The following is a 23,510-nucleotide window of genomic DNA, read 5'->3' as shown; positions in this document are numbered from 1 at the left end:
AAAAAAACATTAGGATTAATTATTTAATATATGTTTCCACCTAAACAAGTAATAATGCCTTTATTATAAAGTCTAAATCATCTTTTACCAATATCTATATATATGTGCATATGAAAATCTTATTCATATGCGGAATTTATTACACATTTCCCCATATAATATTTTATTCTATTTTTTTTTTTAAATTTATTCAATAAATAAAAAACGTATAAGTTAATCTTGTCTTAAAACAAACATATATTTTGTTGTCTTATTTGTTAAAATGTAATTTCTTTTTTTTTGTCTAATAACCATAAAAATTAAAGCTCAAAATAAAAAATTAATGAAATTTATTTCAAAAATAAATTATAACTTTTTATACAAGTAATATATAGTGTGCAAAAAAGGAAAGTTCCATATTTATGTCTATATGAAACACATTAAAACATGTGTAGCCTACACGAGAATAACAAATAATATATATTACTACCTAAGTGTATTTAACATAAATTTACATAAAAACTTGTTTTAAATGTAAATAGAAAATAAAAGCATCACATGTCAATGGTCACCACAATTCTGAACAAATTTATGTTTCATTTTTTCCGTAAATAGGTATTTATGTTTTAATGAATATATATATGTTTAGTTATAAAAAACATATATAACAAATCCTATTAAAAATATAGAGTACAGCTTCATGTTATTAAAACATATATGCAGACATGTATAAAACAGTAATTCAAAGACATTAATTTTCACAAACTTAAATACCGTATTTTATACTGTCTTATTGTGTTTTATATGTATAATTTTTAATAAAATGGTAAATGACAAGAACTGCACCAATTATGACAACAACTTTGATTTACTAATAAAACTATTTTGTAGCGAGTTAAAAAAAAAAGATAAAAATAAAAATGGTTTAATTACACATAAAACTTTTATTGAAGTGCTGGATACATTCCAAATTGAATATGATACTCCTATTATAGATTATTTAATGAAATACTGTGTTGTAACGGAGGACGGTTTTATAAATTATAAAAATTTATTGCTTATTCATGATCCTTCAAAATCACTTAGAAATATTTCCGAATGTGTACAAGAAATTTTTAATCCCAAATTTATGGATGTGCAAGATAAATATGAAGATAATGATAAATATGTACAAGAAAAAAATGAAATTATAAGAAAATTATATTCTCAATGGGATAAATGCTTATTAAAGGACGATGAATTCAAAGCCAAATTAATTAATAACAATATTGACATAACACCTGAATTCGAAAGGTCTTTATACTTATATGGCCCAAGTAGGTCTTTAAGTTTTGTAAATGTAATGAAAACATTATATATTAACAATAGTAAAAACAGAAAAAATCGAACAACATTTTTAAACAAAGTGAAAGATGAAAAATCATCAAAAGTAAATATTGATGAAAATTTACAAGAAAGCTTTAAACAAATGCATAGAAATCCTATAACATGGGAGCAATCACGTATTAAAGATTCTGATAAGGTAGTTGAAAATGTTGAAATGATTTCAAATCATTTAACGAATAATAATATTACAAATGAAGAAATGCTTCCAAAAGATTTGATTAATAACACAATTAAAAATATAATAAAAAATTATATAGCTAACAAAATTTCGGATTGTGAATTTTGTGAATACTTAAGTAAATTAAATGTATCAGTAACACCTGAATTAACCAATTTAATTAAACATCATGAATTAGACAATAATGGGAAATTTAAAGATTTTGTTACAGCAATAAATAGATGTATGAAGAAAAATGTTTCTCACAGTTTAGAAACAAATAAAGCACTGAATGCAATTAAGCGGGACCGTGAAAAAGGTAACTTAAATTATACCTTTAATAAATTACACAAAAATGATTTAATGTGTAGTGATATTAATAATAATTAAAAATATTGTGATAATTTTGATAATTATTAAGATAAAATTTTAAACAAACAAAGGGATTTGTAAATATTCTACATATTTGTGTACAAAATTTGAATCGTTAATATACATATACATCATGTTTGGGTGAGGGGGATAAATAAATGTCATTATAAAATATACGAAAAAACACAATTATATTTATGTTATATACTATTCGTTATTTATATTTTAAATATAAACCCCTTTTATAAATATAATGTGGATCTATAATTTTATAAGCTTTTATATTTTTGTTCAAAGTAAATAAAATATTATGTAAGTGAACCATTCTTAATATTTCCTACACTATATTTATGTCTTTTTATTTCTTTATACTCAAAATTTGCAATATTTTTTTACCGAAATATTTATTACTTCTCAACATATTACTACAACTGAACTTTTTTGTAAACTTTGTATTTATGCATAATTATAAACAAATATAAAAAAGGGTTAGTGCGTTGAAAACTAATACATATATAACAAAACGATAATAAATACTATTTTTTCAATACAATCTCATCATATTTTACCATGGAACGTGTCTATACTATATTATGCATAAGAATTGAATTAGAAATAGTTTTATTTTATATGATTCTAAAATATATAATATGCTAAGTATTTAGTTCTACGTTTAATTTTCTTAGATTATCATAAATTTATATTTCTATATTGATGTAAGAATATTATACCTTGGATTCATGTCTAAAAAAATTTTTTTGAGTATACGAGAAAAGTTGTATTTCTTATAATATTTATTTGTTCAACAATTCATTTATCATTTACTCATTACTGTTGCTACAACACGGAATATATTAAAACTTATATAAATATTAAGTAATGGATTTGTGCTCAAATATACACATAAAATTTTGTATATGCTATATTTATTGCAATTTGCTAGTGTTTTTCAAATATTTTATGATTATTTTAAATAGGATTCTTTTTATATATCTTGGAATTTGAAACTTCAGTATTATTAAGAATAGATATGCAATATATATTACATTCTCGCGGTTGCCAATAGTTAATAATATGTTCCACGATGGATTGGCACTTTTTTAATAACACTTCAAGAACTGAATTCAATTGATATTCATAAAGGTAAATATTAAGTATTTAATTCTTTGTATTTCTATAACAATGAACATAAAGACGTATATTTCTAAAAACCAAAGAGTTTTGTGCGTACATATTTAATAGAGAAATCTTATATTCATCATTTTATAAATATAAATTATTTTGACAAATATGAAAAAATTTCAAATATGTGTTATGTTTATCATGGTAACCAAATATAGTACTTCATTAGAATATAAGGTGTAATTATTTTTAATTCTTATGATTAACCATGAAATTGTGGAGATAAAACAAAATGTTAAGGATTTTCATAGCAAAATATAAAGTTTAATGAAAAGTATAAAGTCTTGCAATGTTTTGAATAATATGATTAAAGTTTAATAACATGTATATAAAATGTAATATAATAATATAAAGACAATAAATTCAAACATTATTTTGTAAAACAATAAAGATTAATATGTCCATATTTGGGGGAATTAAATATCCTTAAAAATAATGACAAATTTTTTATTATTTATGAATAAAATAGTTATTAAAAATGTGTCTACTAAAAAATATATAAGTCTATTTAATTTATAATATCCTTATTATATAATTAATTTAATATTAATAAATATTTAATATAAAAATAATAAATTATATTAATTATTATAATTAAAACATATATTTTATATAGAAAAATAAATAAATAATTTATAATTAAAAATATAATAAATAAATAATAATTATTATATAAATATTTATTAAATAAAATATTAATATTTAAATAAATAATAAAATAATAAATAATTATTAATAATTAAATATATAATAAATTAATAAATAATATTAATTAATAAAAATATATTAATATTAAATATATAATAAATTAATAAATATATATTAATTATTATATAAATATATTAAAATTAATTAAATATTAAATTAATAAATAAATATTAATAATTAAATAATATATTCATATATAAAGGTTAAAAATTAAATAAATAATATATTAATTGGTTAATTAATTTAAATTAATATATTAAATGTATTAAAATTAATTAAAAATATAAATTATTAAATAATATATTATATTTTAATAAATAATATAATTTAATAATAAATTAATAATTAAATATATTTTAATATATTAATAATTATATTATAATTTAATAAATAATTAAATTAATTAAGTAATATATTAATAAATTAAATAATTTTAAATAATAAATGGGAATTTGTGTATATAATAATGAATAATATATTATTTTTATATTTAAAATAATTAATTATAATTAAAATTTAAATAAATTAATAAAAGTAATAAATAAATTATTAATTAATTAAAATAATATATATTTATTATTATTAAATATTATATTTTAATAATATTATTATATTAATTATTTATTAATTATAATTAAATGTGTATTATATAAAATTAATAATATTATTTATAAATATTTTACTAATATTAAATAATTATTATATTAATAAATAAAATATTAATTTTTATAATATTATATTTAATATTGTTATTATAATTAATTTAATTTTATTTATTATTTAATAATATATATTATATAAAATTATGTTATTATATTTTAATTTAAATAATATTTATTATAATAATTATATTTAATAAATTATTAATGAAATCCAATGCTATTTTTAAATTAATAAAATATATTTATTATAATATTTTATATAAAATAATAATTTATTAATAATTAATTATTTTTATGTGGGTCTTTTATTTTTAATTAATATATTTAGACACAAATTATAATTAATATTAATTATTTTTATATTATTATATTCAAATTAAATAAATCATTTTCAATTATTATTCAATAAAACAAACTATTAATATAAATTTATTTAAAAGTTTATTTCCATGTAATTAGAGATACAAATCACAAATTATAAAAATAAACATGTCTATGTACTTTTGTATAAATGCTAATATGAGTTCTTACTATATGAAAATTGCTTACATTATGAATGTGTTTGATTAATCTAACTTTATATAATTTTTTGCATTAGACATAAATGAATGATATATTAGTATAAAAATAAACAATACCGAAAGTATAATGTTATTTAACAATTTATAACAATGAACAAATCCTAGTAAAAAAGCTTTTACATGATTGACATGTGACATAATCTTTGTTAAGTTATATTTTGATGTGCCCACAATGTTTTTTTATCAACATTTGGTAAATATGGAAATTAATTGAAACTAAAGACAAAATATAAATAAGCAAATGTAATCCATTATACTAGAAAATCTTACAAAAATCCTAGGTGTATGCTTTTAGATTATATTTATGTATCTATCTTTCTAAGAACAAAAAAAAGTTATTAAAACATATCGGTAATTTTTACTTTTATTCTATTAAATAACACCTTTTTATGAATGTATAATAAAATGATTTATAAACAAATTAAACTAAAGATTTAAAGCATTGCCTTAATACATAAAAAATATATTTGATAGTATACCAATACAATAAAATTGATGTTTATTTGAAAAGAGTGTTCTACACTTTTATAATCATATGATTTTATTATATTTTGATTATATCATTACGTAACAAGAAACATAATTTTGATTAAATGCGCATTGAATGTATCATTTCTACATTTTTATAAAAAGGTTTGAAAGACGTCTTTGCTGTTTTTAATTAATAGTGTTTTACACAAATATGCATTCATTTAAATTGTATTATATGCATGTATGATGAAATATATTTATCATAGAAATGAAAATATTAAAAATTAATCCATACTAATATATTTAAATACTTGTATGCCATTATTAAGTATCATCATATGTATATTTAGAAGTTATATAAACTATTGAAATTGAAAGTATTTTTAATGCTGTTATATGTATATTTAACTTATTATTATGCCCACACTAAATAATTACATATTGAGGTATTTATAATCATGAAAGAGGACACATTTTCGAAGTATTAGAATAAGACATTTTTTGTTTTTTAAAGAAAATAGTATTATGTCTGAAAAATAAATACAAATATTTGTTGATGTACATATAAAATTGATGATAGTTTATGTTTTAAAAGGCAAATTAAAAAAAATACATCATACTTATTTAAAAGCAAAAAACAAACTCATACATATTTATATTTTGCGTTAAATGAAAAATCAAATGTTTGTTTTCCTCATATAAGAATATATAGATACTAATATACTATTATAACTATTAAAAATATATAATACGTAGATAATGAAAAGTAATGTATAGTTTGGGGAATAAGTAGAAATCTATCACTTCGACTTTATCAACAAATTTATTATTAGACATTAATGAAATATGCTAGTATATAATATAGATATAAGCTTGGCAATATAAAATATAGATGTGTCTATTTAAAAAGTAAAAAACAATTAATTTTTAAATTGTTCCATTCTTTCAATATATTAACAAATGGTAACAACTGAATATTCAATTTGTTAAAACAACAAATCCTGTGTTATTAAATATATATAATTTAATAGAATTTGTATATTTAAAAAGATGGTGGTATACTATATTTTTAGTAACAAGTGTTAAGAAATATAACTAATTCAAGCAAATGGTGCATGTACAATAAATATTTTACTATAATTGGTAGATATGCAATTTTTTTTAACTAGGAAACCTTAGTTAAAATATGGATGGGATATAACAATTTTTCATTAAATATAATATAGTGTTAACAAAAATAGGTATATGCATTTTAAAAACAAAGCTAAGGGTTTTTTTTAATAATATTAGTGAAATATAAACATAGAACAAATAATAGACAATATAAAATTAATTGCAATACTGTTTATGTATTACATAAATAGAAGTAGCTGATAGTAACCAATGAGACTAATGTAATATTATTGTAGCTTTAAAATAACTCTGAAGAATTATTATTATCAATTGTAGAATGAATACATTATTCTAAAGATGAACATTTTTAGAAAGTTTTTCATTTCAAAATTAACTATATATGTAACTATATTATACAATAGATAACTGATTCCAATAATTTTAATATAATCTTTATATAAGCATTTCAATTTAGATGCATTTAAAAAACACTGCATTTCCTTACATCAACGATTGAAAACAATTTAGAAGCATTATATATTATTAAAAAATAGAAAAGCGTATATCATGTGATTTCAAATAAATAACAATATGTAATTCAATATCTTACTGTTTTCTATTGTTTTATTTAACTTTTGTTATAAAAATGAATTATGATTGGCATCGGCTAGGAACATTTATATGTTTTTTGAACATCCACATAAGGCAATTTGTTAAACTAAATTGGGAAGTGAAATAACAAAATGCTTTATACATAAATATAGCTTAATGACCTTCGTGTGAATGATAAGTAAAGATAGTAAAAATAGGTTCAATTTAAAATCAAGTAGAAGCATTGCAATTATCTTATTATGTATTTTCAAGGATTTTTCATATAGTTCATTATTATACACATATTTATTATTTTTAAAGAATATTATCTTATATTTTGTTTTAACTATGTAACATAATAGGACTTTAATTTTAGACTAGTTTTGATTCAATTATATTTTAGTAGTATATTATAGGGGCTATATACGCAAAAGCCATATTACTTCGACGATAAGAAATATGTTTTATATAGTCCCATTATATAGTAATGCAAAGAGTGTATTTCCTTACATCTTGGAAAATTATTATAATTTTCTACTGGGCTAGTGTACTTTTTTCACATCATAGATGGGATTGTTTTTATTAGTTTTGTTTTTTTTAATGTATAGTTCATTATTTTATATACTTATAAAATATAATATTTATAAGTTTATATTATATTTTACTATGGACAAATTTTTTAAAAAAACACAATTTTTTTTATTGTTCCAACGAATTAATTACGATGAGTAAAATTTAGATACCATACATAAACATTTTTCTAAATATTGTGTAATTATTTTTTATATTTATATTATTATATATTTTTATTGTATATTTTTCCCTTTTGTTCTCACATTTTTAATGGCAATTGTGAACAATATTAAAATATTGTCAACAATACGCTTGTCGAGTTTTTCATATTTTAATTCCTGGTTTATGCATTATTAAAAATTTTGGCTTGTATATAAAAAATGAAATTATGTGTTTTTTTCTTTTTATGAAAAAAATTAAAAATGTAATTTGTTAAATGGTTTTATGATTACTTTATGTATTTTATATTTATATTTTTTTTTAATAAATTATATATATTATAAAAACTGTAATTTTTTTAACAACTGAAATGATACTATATTTTTATGTTTTTTTGTAAACAAAACAAAAATAAATATAAAAATACATTAATAGGAAGGAATGCTGCTCTTATAATACAACTATAATTCTAGTAACATTATTAATTTAAAAAAGTGATAAATTCTTAATATATGGAACCCATCGATAACTTAAACCCAAATAATGCATTTGTTGATATTTATTTCGCGAAAGAAGATGTAATAAAAAAGTTATATAGTTCAGTTTTAACAAGAACAATTAAGGAAATTGATGAAAAAAAGTTTAATTTAATAGAAACATCAATAAAATACGAAAATGAAATAAATAAATGTATTGATATAAGTAATTATTATATAAATGAAGCATTTTCATCTGCGTTAAAGACAGAAGAATTAAGGCGGAAATTACGGATTCACATATATACAGTCTTTAATGATGGAGATAAAGAAATAAATTATCCTGTAGATATAAAAATTGAAAATTCTGAGAATATATATAAATATGCCGTACCATCATCTTTTACTTTTAATATTCATGGTTATATTTTAAATAAAGATGAAAATGATTACGATTCATCAGAATCTGAAAATGTACGTTCAAAAAAAGTTAAATTTGAAAATATATATGGTAATAATTTAATAACACCTAAAGAAGATGATTGGAAATACTCAGGTACAGAAATCGATGACATATCTGAAAATAATGAGAAAATTGATTATTGTAATACGAGTGTTATGAAATTCACATCCTTTTTTTCAACAATAATGGTTGTGAGAGATAAAGAAACAATTATATATGATAAAAAAAATAAAAATTATTATGATTGTGATAAATTAACATTTACACGTATAATAAATGAAAGAAAAAAAGAAACAATAAAAATATTTTTATTTTTGGATCAAAAAATACCATTTTTTGAACTTTCACCTGATTTAAAAAATTTAATGAAATCATCTGAAGAGACAATGCCTGAAATCATAAAACGTATTTATGAATATAGTTTAGAAAACGATTTAGTTGGCTCTAACAGTGTTATGAAAACTGATGAAGTGTTAAAACCAATATTAGAGGTTGATGAATATGAGTTTTCGGATTTACCAAATCTTTTGCAAAAGCACTTATCCATACAAAAACCAATAGTTTTAGAACATATTGTCGATTTAGAAAATGAAGATGAATCTGAAAGCATATATGATATTGTCATTGATACTTTTGAACCTTATATGACTTTAGATGAAGGGAAATGCAAGAAATTTGTACTTGATTCTCATCATTTAAATAATTTAGTAAATTTTTTAAAAATTAATGAAATAAATGATAACAAACAATCGGAATTAAACGATGGGAAAGACTCTAATAAATCTACCAAGTGTAAAATGGAATCACATGAAGATTCGGCCACCGAGGAAACAGACGAAATAAATAAAAGGGAAAATGATGAAAATGGAAATACGAAAGAAGTGAATGATAGCAAAAGTGAATCTACACAATCTATTAAAGAAGAATCTCTTGATAGTGATATAAATGAATTAGATAATGATAAAATAAAAAATACACAAAAAAATAATATGCCTTCTTGTATTTCAATTTCAATATTTGAAAAGATGAATGATATACAAAATGAAATAAATAATATTGATGATGATATTATAAATATATTATGTAAAATAAAACAAAAAAATAGTTTAATGCTACGTTATACAAATTTTTATGAAAATCCATGTGCATTTATTGATCATGTTATGAATAGTAAATTTCCAAATAATATGGAAAATTTAAATGATCATAATTATGTATATGATCAATCAGCTAATATTAATGATGATAATTATTATACGATGCCATGGGTTCATAGAGGTATTTCAAAATATTTATTAATTAAAAATAAAAATATTGACGATGTTCTTAAATCCGTTTTAAATTCAATGAATTTAGATTATAAGAGAAAAAATGATGATATAAACTCAAACGGAAATACAAAGAAAAAAGTAAACTTCGGTGCAGAAAATTTTAATCAACGCTTTAAAGAACATATGAATTATAATTACAATAACCCAGAATTAAACAACAACCATATGAACAATAATATTAATGGATATGATTATTTTGGAAATAAAAATATGAATTACAACCAACCTGTGCAAAATTATCCTTATAATAATATGAATTATGAAAACAATATCCCAGTCCCTATGGATAATTATTCACCTTCGGGTTTTAATAATAATATGCAACCTAATCAATTCATGGGAAATATGAATCCCGAAAATAATTATATGCAAAATAATGATAATAATTTTAATACATATAATAATCAACAAGTTCCACCATATCCACCACAATATATGAACTTTCCTTTTAATGGGGCAAACCCTCAAAACAATTTTAATCCAATGTATGATGGCAATATGCCTATGGATATATATTCAAATAATAACTTTTATAATTCAAATAATTTTGGCTCATAAAACGAAAAGTTATCTTAATGAATTTATTGCAAAATTGCATGTGTACATCTATATATTGCAAGAATTACATATATTAAAATTCTTGTAATAGTTTATGCAATCTTATTGGATAACTATATATATGTTCATATTAACCACTTCACAGCAGTTATTCGTTTTTTTTTTTTTTTGGGAATACTTATTTTGTTTATTTTTTTTTTTTAGATTTATTGAATATTATTGAATTTTTCAAATTTTTTTATTTTAGTTTAATGAATATATTTAAAAAACTAAACAATAATTATAATAAAATAAATTATTTATTTATATATATAAAAATGCACATATGTACCATGAGTGTACTTTCATTGTCACTTTTATTTCGTTGCGGGTATTATCACATCCGTAAACATGTATCTTGATGGTCTTAATAAGGATCCTTTATTGTCTCTTCTATCAATATAGTCTCCCCAGTTTCCGGATAAATTATTATATGTAAAATTTAAAGCAAATGATCTGAAAGGTTTTTCATATGATGGGATAGGGAAGGTCTGTGTATCTGGATTGTTTTCTCCATAAGGTATCATGTTGTATCTCCATATATGCTTTGGTTTAAAACTAGCAATTTGTTCACCATCTTTAATGGATAAATAATTGCACATTTCATTGAAACTGTTTTTTTCTGTTGAATCTTTCAACGCCTTTTCCCTATTAATAAAAAGTATATTTGCGAATTATATATATGATGAGTACATGGAAATGATAAAAATTAAATCGAAAGATCTACTTGTGCATATTTATGTATCACATGTGTGTGCAGAAAAACAAAGCTTACCATAGCTCATTTAGCCTTTCGTGGTCTTGGCTATAATCATTAATATTTTTGTTTTGTAATTCACTTTGTGTATCAAAGAAATTATTATCTTTCATATCATCAACCAATCCTAATTCTAGCATATTTGTAACATCAATAATATTTTGATAAATGGAATTATGATAGCAAGTAATAGCGGAAGTGGTCCCGAAAAAAGCCATAAGGGCTACTAACTGATAACGAACATCTGGATTATGTTTTAAAATAATATTTTTTAGTGGCAATATGAAAAAGTTCCCACCATTTTTAAGGCTTCTATAAACATTTTCTATTATATAATCAATATAATATTTGTACGATCTTATATGGAGTATAAAATTATTATATCTGAAATTTTCCCCATAATATGAATTGTCATATGTGTATATATTATATTTTTCCTTATCCTTTACAACCCATTTTGGGTGCTGCTTCCCACCGCTTAATCGAATTTTACTTTTAAAAAAAAGCCTCACATTATTTAATCGCAACTGAAAAGGGAAAATTATATATAGAGAAAAATGATAAGAACATTTACTATGTAAAGGGAGGTAGTTCATATACAGGCATATATAAGAATTCCTTTATTTATTTAATTCATTAATTATGTAATTTTAACTTGTTTATTATTATTTTTCTTTCTTACCATAATTCACAAAATACTCGCATTACACTTAAAGGCCGGAACATATATATTTTATTTATTTGTGTATTTGATAAGTAAATAAGTATATCCTTCTTTTGAAAATTTTTCACATTATAAATTGTTTTCGTGTAATTTATATTTATTATATTCAAATGTTAATAAAAAGAATAATATATAAATAATATAATAATAAAAAAAACTAAGAAAAATATGAAAGGCTATTACGGATTATGTACGCATATTAAAATTGTATACGTGAATTACAAGAGTAAAAAAAAAAAATAACAGGAAGGAAAGGAGTAATTATAATATTATAAAATGAAATAGTCTTAAAATAAAAAATTTGGCTTTATTTACTCGTTCATTATAGTTAAATATTTTGTGAGTTTATGTTTTCCTATTTCAAACTCGATATGCTTAATTATAAGAAAATATTTGTTCCTTTTTTATTTCATTACTATGTGTATCAATTTTTATAATTAGTAGAACTATGACCCATTTTCTTAAAATGAAAATATGAAGAATATACCAAAAAAACATATAATTTATTACTTTTATGCTACATTCACATATACCTTAAAATTTTAGAGATTGTTTTTACTTATGTTTTAAACGGGTATATAATTATGAATGTGTTATCATGAAGAGATTAATGATACATCATTTTTATACCTTTATTATTTATGTAATGTGGAAATGCTAGATTCTTTCAAATGGTGTGGTTACTGATTTATATACACACTCATTTGTTTTATCACATTTATATATTCATAAATTGGCTAGAGACAATTTATGTAAGAGTAATAGGTATGTACATATAAGCCGTACATTGAAAAAATATATTTCGTGTTTATAATTGCTTTTTAAAACAATCGTAAAGAGGAATAAAAAATGTTTCCTTAAAATATATATATAAAGTAATAATAAATGTGAAACTCGTTCAAAGGTAAAACTATGAAAAACTAATTGTATGAGCATATTATAAGTATATGGCATTTACAAAGGGTTATGTTGGTAGAAAGCATAACAGCACAAAAGGCTGTCAAATAAAACATATAATCTTAAAAATGCATAAATTAAAAATATTTAATTTAATTTAATTAAAAAAATGAAAATTAAATGTATCATATAACTTTTTAATTACAAATTAATTATAAAATAGTACAAAATTATTAATGTATGGAAATAATAATTTCCGCTTTAATGTTTTTAATTCTCATTATTGTAAGTTGAATTAATTATTTGCTCATCGTCTTCTTGTTCTTCATCAGAGCCATTATATTTTTTTGCTGACTCCTTAATAATTTTCCTTTTTTTAGCATTTTCCCTGTACAAGTAATAATAATTTAAAAAAAATTATAACCACACAATGTTATTTTCATTTTTTTTATGAACATTTAATATGCATATGGATATATATAGCTATTTGCACACAAATTGTAGCTAGCTATATTTAGCTCACTATTTTTTTTTTCTTACATTTCTATTTCTTTCCATCTTTTCATTAGTAGTATATATTCATATTCTAGCCTTTTCCTATAAAGAACAGCTAGCTCTTTGCTTTTTTCAAACCCATATATACTTACACGAAAATAGCAATCACATTTAACAAAAAAATTGTGCTGATAATTTCTTTTGCAAAAATAGACACGCCATGCCCCACTAGCATGCCATCTTACACCTTTAACATTACAACAATATTTTTTCCAGTTAATGTTTTTTAAACTTTTTAAAACATTTTCTCTATTTGAATAAATAGCTCTTCTTATGAAGGAGGATGATAATAATGATAAGGGGAGAACTGCATTTTTTTCAACCTCTCTTTTATTATATTTATAATTTAATAAATAATCTTCATATAATTCCACCTCTTTCTCATTATCAATATTTATATTATTTATATCGATTTTTTCTCTTAATTTTTCTTTTTCTAAATATTTTTTGTATTTTTCTGCATCGAAACATTCTTGATGTGGTTGTATCAATTTTAACATGTACTCTGTAAAGAAAGTATGAGAAAAAAATGTGTAAATACGTGTATGTACATATATAATATAAAAAGCAACACACATAAATAATAAACAAAATTATCATCCGTAGCGTACTTCTCTTTTGAACCACTCTTTTTACTCCAAAGAACTTTTTGTCATAAGAAAAAGCTAGACCAAATAATGAGGGCGGGTTAATTTTGCATTGAACAAATGTGGAAAAGTTTTTATTCAATAATTCTAAGTTAGTAGCATGACTAATAATTATGTATGTAAATTTATTATAAGGTTTGTTATTCATCAAATATCTTCCAAGCATTTTATAGATTAAAAAAATGTTTGATTAAAATTGATATAGCATTTTTGGTATATATTTTGAACAAAAAATGTTTCCCTTTTCCTATTTGGTTAAATAATAACACTACTAATTCTATGTTTAAATAATATGTTATTTATATACATTTTTCGTTCTTTCATTTAATTTACATATACTTGGATAATTTATCTATTATTCATTTTTTTATTGTTTTGTTATTATGCCATTTTTTTATTCAGTTATTTGTTCTTGATTTTCACATTTCTTTTTATATTATCATAAGCTTATTTTATTTTTTTTAATTTGAATATATGAAGTTAGAACAAAAGAAAAAAATATTATAGAGAAAAAGCAGTGTAAATATTAAAAGTGTATTATTAATTTATTATACACCTTTTATGCCCATTTCCTTTATCCATATATTTTATAATATTTTTTTTTTCACTTTATTACTTAAAAATGTTCAAAGCATTTATAAGCACATTTTTTTTAATGCAAAGTTTACAATGATGTGTGAAATCATGAAAAAATACAAACAATTAAAAACATATAAAAGAGGAATCGGGCTAATCACATGCTAGAAAGGAAAATTATTTTAAAAAAAAAAAATTACTAGAAAAAGCTTTATATGAGCACATATTTAAAACTCGCAATTATGCATATTTGCTTTTATGTCCCAATAAATACATAAATAAGTGATGTATGATATAATATAATTAAACCATACTTGAATTTTCTTTAAATATATAAATTAAAAGATAGTCTTATGGTATATACATATGTGTGTTATATTCCTAAGTAGTAACTTAAGGTGAACTAGTTTTCCCATTTTGGAATATTCAGAGAGATAATTTGAAGGATTATCAAGTGATATTTAAACATGCTAGAGTACATAAAGAAAACAGAATAAGCGGATTCATACATATTTGCAAGTATATATATAATCTTTATTCATATAAAAATAAGAACACAATAATAATAATAAAAACATGCCTAATAAGCTCATAAGAAAAGATGCATTTTATTTGCCGGCATTATTTTTGGGAGGGGCGTCTTTAAGTCATTACTTTGCATCAAAAGAATTGGATGAAATCGAAAAAGAAACTACAAAATCAATTTGGGGTTTTTCAACTGGTGTAGTAATAGGACTAATAATAGGCATATGCATAGGGACCAACTATTATTACATTTTTAATAAAATATTTTCATTTTTTGATTATTTTATGAAAGACGATTCAGAAGAAAAAAGAAATTAAAAAGAAAAATGCATTTTTATAAACCTCCAAAACATATATATAAAATAGTAATCAATACATGATAATATGGGGATTTATTTTTTATAATTTTACCCCCATATATAACCTGATTAGAATAACACTACAACCATAAAAAGAAAACCTTTTATACAAAAAACAATTGTTTACGTATTTTTGGATTAGCAGATATAACAAGCGAAATAAACATCTTCAAATTATAGTTACTACACACACATACCGGCAATATCCAAATTTTTAAGTAGTATAAATACATAAAGCAAATAATTTTCTTTTTATATTGATGTGTATCTTTTGTACCCACAGCTAACCAATAATGGAAATCCTCAATCAAATGTCTATGCAAATATGTAGCGAAATTGCCACATAATGTTTTAGTTTGCAATATATAATTATAATATTCTTTATTTTTTTTATTTCGAACATTTATGTACTTTCGTATGCCCCTATATATATATATCACATACATATATGTATTTATATATGATATTTAATAAATAACAAAATATTATATACATTAATATACAAAAAAATAATTATATTAGCATAAACTTTTTATAATTGTGCTATTCTTTGATGGCAATAAAAATAGGGGAATATGAAATGTATTTCTTTCTTTTATTTTTTGAAAAAATGTTTAACAGAAAAAATAGTATTTTATTATATTAGCATACCAAAATTGGGATATTATTATTTTATAAAAAAAAATAAATATATGGAAAAAAAAAAAATTTATGTAGTATATTCCATACTGGGAATAAAATGTTAACGTTACAGGATGACGGAAAAAATAAATATATTTATATGCATGTGTATATATGGAAAATTAAAACGGCAAGATATTTTTTATTCATTATAGTATAGTAATTTTATTACAAATATATATAATATATATACAATTAATAGGAAACAATAGCTTATATAAAATATGATACAATTTTAAAACGTTATTTTGGAATACAACTAATTAAAAAAAAATATATATATATAATGCATATTTGTACATACTAATGTATCTATTCATCATTATGCATATTTATTAATAACATTTATGGTAGTATTTGAATATTTTTGAAAAAATCAAAATTTTTTAGTATTGGGATTCCACCAATAATATGTGCATATCTGCATAAAACATACAATTTTAAAACTTTATGTAGTAAAATTGAAAATGCCAAATAAAAATAAACCAAATCAATAGTTGTAATTTTTGTTCCATTTTTAAGATTCACTTAATATATATTTACATGGAAAAAGGTAACAATCGGTAAATCGATAAACACTTTTTAAAAGAACATAAAGCCAAAAAAAAAAAATAATAATAAAAATTACAGAAAAATATAGATGAACATACATGTGAATATATCAAGGGAATATTTTTCAAGTGAATTTTATAGATTATCAAGAATTATTTTTTTTGTGAATTGAATTTTTTTTTTTGGGGTGTATGCTGTAAAGGTTTCGTAAAAATCTTTAGAACGAAAAAATGAAAAAAGAAAAACACAAAATAACTCCCCAAGAAAAAAATGTTCCCGATTCACAAATAAAAAACAACAATGTTAAAACAAACCTTTTTTATATTATATTGATATTTTTAACATATATCTTAGGAGTCATACTTTATATATGTGTAATGCCAGGTAAAAATAATATTGTATGAACATGTATTTTTGTGAAAATAAAATTTAGAAACATAGTATGCTTACTCCATTCTAATTATTATTAATATTTATTTTAATATATTATTATAATAGTAGATATAAATGTGTGCATAATTTTGATATTTTAAATTTCACAGGCATGAATGAAGACAGTAAAAAGAAGCTAAGAGTATTGGCTCCCAAAAATTTCAAAGATTTAAAAAATATATTAAGTGTTGGAAAAATAAAAATTTTATATGAAGCTTTAATATCATATAGAAATGAACATGGCATAGCATTATTGATTCTTTTATCATTATTTTATATTTCTTATAATTCATTTCCACTATTTTTATGGTGGATGACAGGAGCTGGTAGTGGCATAACAATATTAATAGGGGCATTTTATAATTATACATTTTCTATAATATATTGTACAATGCTATCCATACTAGCTTCTTTAATTGCGTATGTTGTTTATGGTATGTATGGTAAATCAGTAATAGAATACCTTTTAAAAGATCCACTTGCAAAGTTTAATGAACAATTAAATAAAAGAGTGAAAACAACTTTTGACTTATTTTCCTATATAGCAATTTTAAGATTAACCCCTATTTTTCCAAACACCTTAATAAACATACTTGCACCATGTTTATCCCTACCTGTTATTCCACTTGTGTTTGCTACACTTGTTGGGAACCTTCCCAATATCATTATATTAGGTAAGCCACTCATTAAACATGCATGTATATATTTACATAATTTTCAATTTTGCTACCTTTTTATCGATATATGAAACTTTATAAATGTGATATACATTCTTTTTTACAGTTTCGATAGGTCAAACCATTAATAGATTGTCATCAATTGATATGACACACCAGTTTTATGTACCCATAGCTTTTATAGTACTATTGATAGTTTTTCAGAGGATAATGAAATATACGTATGTTGAACCAAAAAAAGATAAACAATCATAGCATTTGGACTAACCATAGTGATAATAAGATATAGTATTTTGTTCAGTATATCTAAAAAAGGAAAATAACAATCTACCCATAAATATGTATAATTTTTCCTAAATGATAATCTATATAATACATACAAATGTACTGCTTTTGCATTTGTATATTTCGAAAGTTCGACATTAATTTGACATTTTATTATATTAGCACAATGTCATATTTGTTATTTATTTTTATTTTTATTTTTTTCATACATTGATTCTTAGAATTTAGTTGCTATTTGGTTATTTTTTTTATTTTGTTAATTTGGTCTTTCATCATTATTTTTTTGTGTGTATGCTATTAAGTGTGGCGTATGGTTACCATTTTTTTTTTTGTTATTTTTAATATTAAGCATAAATATGCAATACACATGGATATAAAAAATATGTAATGCATATAAATGCAAATAAATGGTCTTTCCCCATTTGTTTCTTTTTTATTACTTTATAATAAACTTATTTAAGTTAAATTTTTATAATTAAGAAAAAATCTTTTAGCAAAGAAACTACAAACTAATTAATATAGTATGTAGGACAGGTTTACAAAAATAAGAAAATTCTTACATTTTTAAATATATATTTTTTTAGGGTTATAACTGTTTATAGGCCAAAGGGGTAATCATATTTGTATATAAATATAACAATATATGTAATGCTGCATATATATTTTGGGCAGTTGATAAATTATTTGACAAAATAAATCCTATTAATTCCATAACATAGTAACTACCATAAAATAAAGCTTATTTATTACTTTTATATTTTGTGCTGTTTAATTATTAAATGAATTAAAAACAGCTAGCTTATTTATAAGTATGTAAAGAGATATATTTAGATTGTAAATAAAGCCGTTCCAATAAAGTTATTTTCTCTTTCGTTTATTTTTAATTTGTTCTATTTAATTTCTATAGCCTTCTAATTAAACTTTATTTATTATTATTTTATTTATTTTTTAATATCCATTTTTGTAGGTATGCGAAAAATGAGGCACAAGATTGTTTACATAATATATGTATAAATTTATTTTAATTCATCTTTAAATATGCATATTAATTGGTATATATATATATATAATATATGTATATATATACAATTTTATAATATTTTTTTATTCGCTATTTTGTGCATTCTTCATACTTTGTAATATATACAAAAGCTATTTTGACGAATGCTAGCAAAATTATTTTAGTAAATAAAAATGAAATTAGTTTTTTTTCATTTTTTTATTATATAATGTAGCATGTATGCATTTTTCATGGTGAGCTGAAAATATACTTAGCATTATACAATTAAACAAGTAAAAACGAAAAACAAAAAAACGAGGGAAACAAAGGAGAAAGCAAAACAATTTTTATATTTTTTCAATTATATCAATTCCCTTTACAATTTAACCATAAGATGAAGTTTAATTGTTGAAGGATATTTTACAGATACGTTAAAAAAATATGCAACGAAACTTTTAAGAGATAAAATAAAAGATAAAACCAAAAGAGTATAATAAATTGTAAAAACGAAAAAAAAAAAAAGAAATCGAGCAAGCTGAATGAAAGTTTAGTGAAACAACAATGGGAAAAACTAGTGACGAAGAAGGGGCTGAACTTTTTAACGATGAAATTAATAAGCCAAATGAAGAAGAAGAAGATGATGAAGAAGTAAGAGATAGTGAGGAAAATGAAAGCGATGAAGATATATCTCAATCGAAAAAAAAACGAAAAAAAATAAATCATACAGTATCTTTTGTAGATAATGAAGCAGATGAAGAAGATGATGAATATAACGACGACGACGATGATGATGATGATATTGATTATGATAAAATAACTGGAAATAAAACAGGGAACAAAAAAAGAAAAGTAGGAAAAAATAAATATGTTTCTACTTTTTTAGATACAGAAGCACAAGTAGGAGATGATGAAGAAGAAGAAGAATATGCAAGTTCCTATGTCGACGAATTTGAAGAAGCTAAAAGATTAGAAAAAAAAAAATTATATGAAACCAAATTAAAAAGTGGGACAAATCATTTGGCTCAAGCAATTAATAAATTATCACAAAGATATGAACATGAAAAAGATTTAAAAGATGGAGCATCCGATGATGAAACTTTAACAGATGAAGAAATGTCTGAAGATGAAGAATATTTTGATGAAGGTGAAGGCTTAAGTGCATTTGATAGTCCTAAAATGTGGTTAATCAAATTATTTAGAAATGGTTCTGAAAGAACTTTAGCTATGGGTATATATTATAAATATATGAAGCTACAATCTAGCGATTTTAATATTAAAGGTATATATGTATCTGATGATTTAAAGGGGTATATATATATAGAAGCAGATAGTTTATATATGCTAAAAAGATTTCTATTAGGATTTAAATTTATTAATTTAAATGATATATCTATTGTCCCAGTACAAGAATTAACATCTATATTTGCTATGTCTCATTCAAAAGTCGTTATACCAAAAGTTAATGAATATGTAAGAATAAAAAGAGGTGTATATGCAAATGATATAGGACAAATTTTTGAAGTTCACGAAAAAGGAATATATGCTATCGTCCGTTTAATACCGAGAATAGTATATGATAAATATAATAATTCAAAGAAAGATCAATATGACAATGTAGGTATATCTGCATCTGTGAATAAAAGCCATTCTGGTATTCATTACGATGGAGCAAATAATCATTTAGATCAAATATATCCATTGATGGATAAAATGAATACAAATAATCAACTAAATAATGGAACTAGTGCAATAGTCCCTTTGTCGGGTGAAAAGTTAAGTGCTATAGATGAAGCATTACAAATTCGAAGAAAAAAAAAAAAAGAAAGACCCCTTAAAAAACTATTTGATAGAGATGAAATCGAACAAATAGGAGGGGTAATAGAACATGGACCATATCCTGGAACTATTAAATATCAAAATAATATATTTGAAGAAAATGGCTATTTATTAAAAAAAATGAATATAAAATATTTAATTAGTGAAAATGCAAATATAACATTAACAGAAATACGGGATTTTAATAAAAATAATACAAATGAAGAAGATATAAATTTACATATAAGTAAATCTTTTATAAATAAAAATTCGTTACATTTATTTAAAAAAGGCGAAAGAGTCAAAATTATGAAAGGGGAATTATTTAATTTAATAGGTACAATAACTAATATTAATGACAGTGTATTAAGTGTGAATCCTGATAATCTAGCTAAAGAATTTAAATTTTTGCCAAGTGATGTAACTAAATATTTTACAGAAGGAGATAATGTAACTGTTATAAATGGTTTACATAAAGGCAAAAGCGGATTAATATCTTTATTAGATTATAAAGAAAATATTGCTCTCATATTTTCACCGTCTTTAAATACAGAATTTCGATCATCAATACAAGACCTAACTGGCACTATCAGTAGCAGTAGTAATACTGTTGAAGGATTGGGAGGTGTTAATACTTTAAACGGGTTCTCAATAGGAGATCTAATCGAATTAAATGATAGACAAATAGGTGTATTGACATATATCGATAAAAATAAACATATTCGTGTATTAACAAATAGTAATAAAATTTTACACACAACCATTGGTTCAATTACATATAAAAGATCTGCTATCGGACAAATATGTAAAGATGAAAATGGGAATATTATTCAATCAAAAGATACTATACAATTAACTAAAGGGGCACACAAAAATAAAACTGCAATTGTTAGTTATATATGGAAAAATAAAATCTTTGCAAAAATAAGTAAAAAAATTGAAGACAATGGTTTTGTAGTTGTTGATTGTGAAAATTGTTTACTTAGTGGAAATGTAAATGAAAAAAAAAAAATAATAACACAACATAATTTATTCAGAAATAATAATATGCAAAGAAGAAATACGTTTCAATCATTTATTGGAAAAACAGTTAAAATATTATCAGGAGTTTATAAAGGTCTTTTGGCTGATGTTATAGATGCTGAAAGAGATGAATTTACTTTGCTTTTAAAAATTAAACCCAAAACTATACGACAAAAAAGAATAGAATGTGCAATAGCAGATGCATATAAAGATGATAAAATTTTTGATGATAAAAATATAGAAAAAAAAAGAAATGGAATAAGTAGCAATGATTATAGAGGAAAATTTGATAAAAATAAAACTTTTGAAGAAGATGAGGAAAGAAGAAGAACTAGCTTTAATCTACCATTTTATAATGATGTTAATGATCATAAAAATTATGATAGAAGAAAAAATGATCAAAGATATGACAGAAGATATGATAAAAATTATAACGATGGATATAATAGCTATTCTAGTCATGCAAATAAATCAAATTATTATGATGATGAAAAAAAAAAAAAAAAACATCATGATACTTCAAATAAAAAATATCATCAATATGATGAACATGAAAGTAATTGGAAATATTCTTCACATAATAAAGATGATAAAAATTATTTAAAAAATCATAAAAGTACAGAAAATATGGATGATTATTATACATCAAATAAAAATGGAAATACGAACCGATTTCATAATGAAAAAGATAACAAATATGATAAAAGAAAAACAAGTCCAACACATTCTGAATATAAAAAAAATGATAATTTACATGAATATGATCAAGCAGAAAATCAAAATAATTTTAACGATATAAATGATGAAAATAGAGATGAATATAATAAAGCAAACTCAGATTGGGTAATAGCAGGTGTAATTATCAAAATTGTAACACCTGGATTATTTTATAATGAAACAGGAAGAATAGCAGAAGTTATTAAAAAAGGTTCATATACTATACTCAAAATTGAAACAGATAAAACATCTTTTAATATCGTTTCAGAAGCTGTTGTACCATTAAAACCTAGTAAGCCAAACGATGAAGTTATTGCCATTTTAGATGGAGGAAAAATTAATCAAGGAACTGTTATTGATATATCAAATGATAATAAAGTAGAAATTTCCACTATAAATGGAAATATAAACTGTGACATGAAACATGTTTTTTTGTATAAAAAGGTGTAATCATGAGATAGAGGCAGAAATCGTACTACAAATACAC

The 23,510-nt window shown here is 21.7% G+C and overlaps 7 protein-coding genes across 7 annotated transcripts; 5 read left to right on the top strand and 2 right to left on the bottom strand.

The window, feature by feature from the left end:
- Positions 1 to 802: 802 nt before the first annotated feature.
- Positions 803 to 1,912, top strand: PCHAS_0110400 (conserved protein, unknown function; the record flags this gene model as incomplete). Its single annotated transcript, XM_016798092.1, has 1 exon — positions 803 to 1,912. One exon carries the CDS (start codon positions 803 to 805, stop codon positions 1,910 to 1,912), a length of 1,110 nt encoding a protein of 369 aa, XP_016653014.1.
- A 6,534-nt stretch (positions 1,913 to 8,446) lies between these two features.
- PCHAS_0110300 (SWIB/MDM2 domain-containing protein, putative) lies at positions 8,447 to 10,762 on the top strand (the record flags this gene model as incomplete). The annotated part of the gene is made up of 1 exon (XM_727809.2): positions 8,447 to 10,762. One exon carries the CDS (start codon positions 8,447 to 8,449, stop codon positions 10,760 to 10,762), a length of 2,316 nt encoding a protein of 771 aa, XP_732902.2.
- A 356-nt stretch (positions 10,763 to 11,118) lies between these two features.
- On the bottom strand, positions 11,119 to 12,243 carry PCHAS_0110200 (ATP synthase-associated protein, putative; the record flags this gene model as incomplete). The annotated part of the gene is made up of 3 exons (XM_016798078.1): positions 11,119 to 11,449; positions 11,577 to 12,085; positions 12,241 to 12,243. The coding sequence occupies 3 exons, from the start codon at positions 12,241 to 12,243 to the stop codon at positions 11,119 to 11,121; spliced, it is 843 nt and encodes a 280-aa protein (XP_016653013.1).
- A 1,206-nt stretch (positions 12,244 to 13,449) lies between these two features.
- Positions 13,450 to 14,547, bottom strand: PCHAS_0110100 (AP2 domain transcription factor, putative; the record flags this gene model as incomplete). Its single annotated transcript, XM_016798071.1, has 3 exons — positions 13,450 to 13,567; positions 13,720 to 14,239; positions 14,346 to 14,547. 3 exons carry the CDS (start codon positions 14,545 to 14,547, stop codon positions 13,450 to 13,452), a joined length of 840 nt encoding a protein of 279 aa, XP_016653012.1.
- A 986-nt stretch (positions 14,548 to 15,533) lies between these two features.
- PCHAS_0110000 (succinate dehydrogenase subunit 3, putative) lies at positions 15,534 to 15,800 on the top strand (the record flags this gene model as incomplete). The annotated part of the gene is made up of 1 exon (XM_737693.2): positions 15,534 to 15,800. The coding sequence occupies one exon, from the start codon at positions 15,534 to 15,536 to the stop codon at positions 15,798 to 15,800; it is 267 nt and encodes an 88-aa protein (XP_742786.2).
- Positions 15,801 to 17,304: 1,504 nt separating this feature from the next.
- On the top strand, positions 17,305 to 18,438 carry PCHAS_0109900 (SNARE associated Golgi protein, putative; the record flags this gene model as incomplete). The annotated part of the gene is made up of 3 exons (XM_016798055.1): positions 17,305 to 17,458; positions 17,617 to 18,180; positions 18,290 to 18,438. The coding sequence occupies 3 exons, from the start codon at positions 17,305 to 17,307 to the stop codon at positions 18,436 to 18,438; spliced, it is 867 nt and encodes a 288-aa protein (XP_016653011.1).
- A 1,591-nt stretch (positions 18,439 to 20,029) lies between these two features.
- Positions 20,030 to 23,473, top strand: PCHAS_0109800 (transcription elongation factor SPT5, putative; the record flags this gene model as incomplete). The annotated part of the gene is made up of 1 exon (XM_732982.2): positions 20,030 to 23,473. The coding sequence occupies one exon, from the start codon at positions 20,030 to 20,032 to the stop codon at positions 23,471 to 23,473; it is 3,444 nt and encodes a 1,147-aa protein (XP_738075.2).
- Between the last annotated feature and the right edge of the window lie 37 nt (positions 23,474 to 23,510).

Source organism: Plasmodium chabaudi (assembly GCF_900002335.3).
Source record: "Plasmodium chabaudi chabaudi strain AS genome assembly, chromosome: 1".
In the NCBI taxonomy this organism is placed as follows: domain Eukaryota; phylum Apicomplexa; class Aconoidasida; order Haemosporida; family Plasmodiidae; genus Plasmodium; species Plasmodium chabaudi.
Note: the sequence above shows the minus strand (reverse complement) of the source record. Positions and strands in the feature narration are given on the sequence as shown.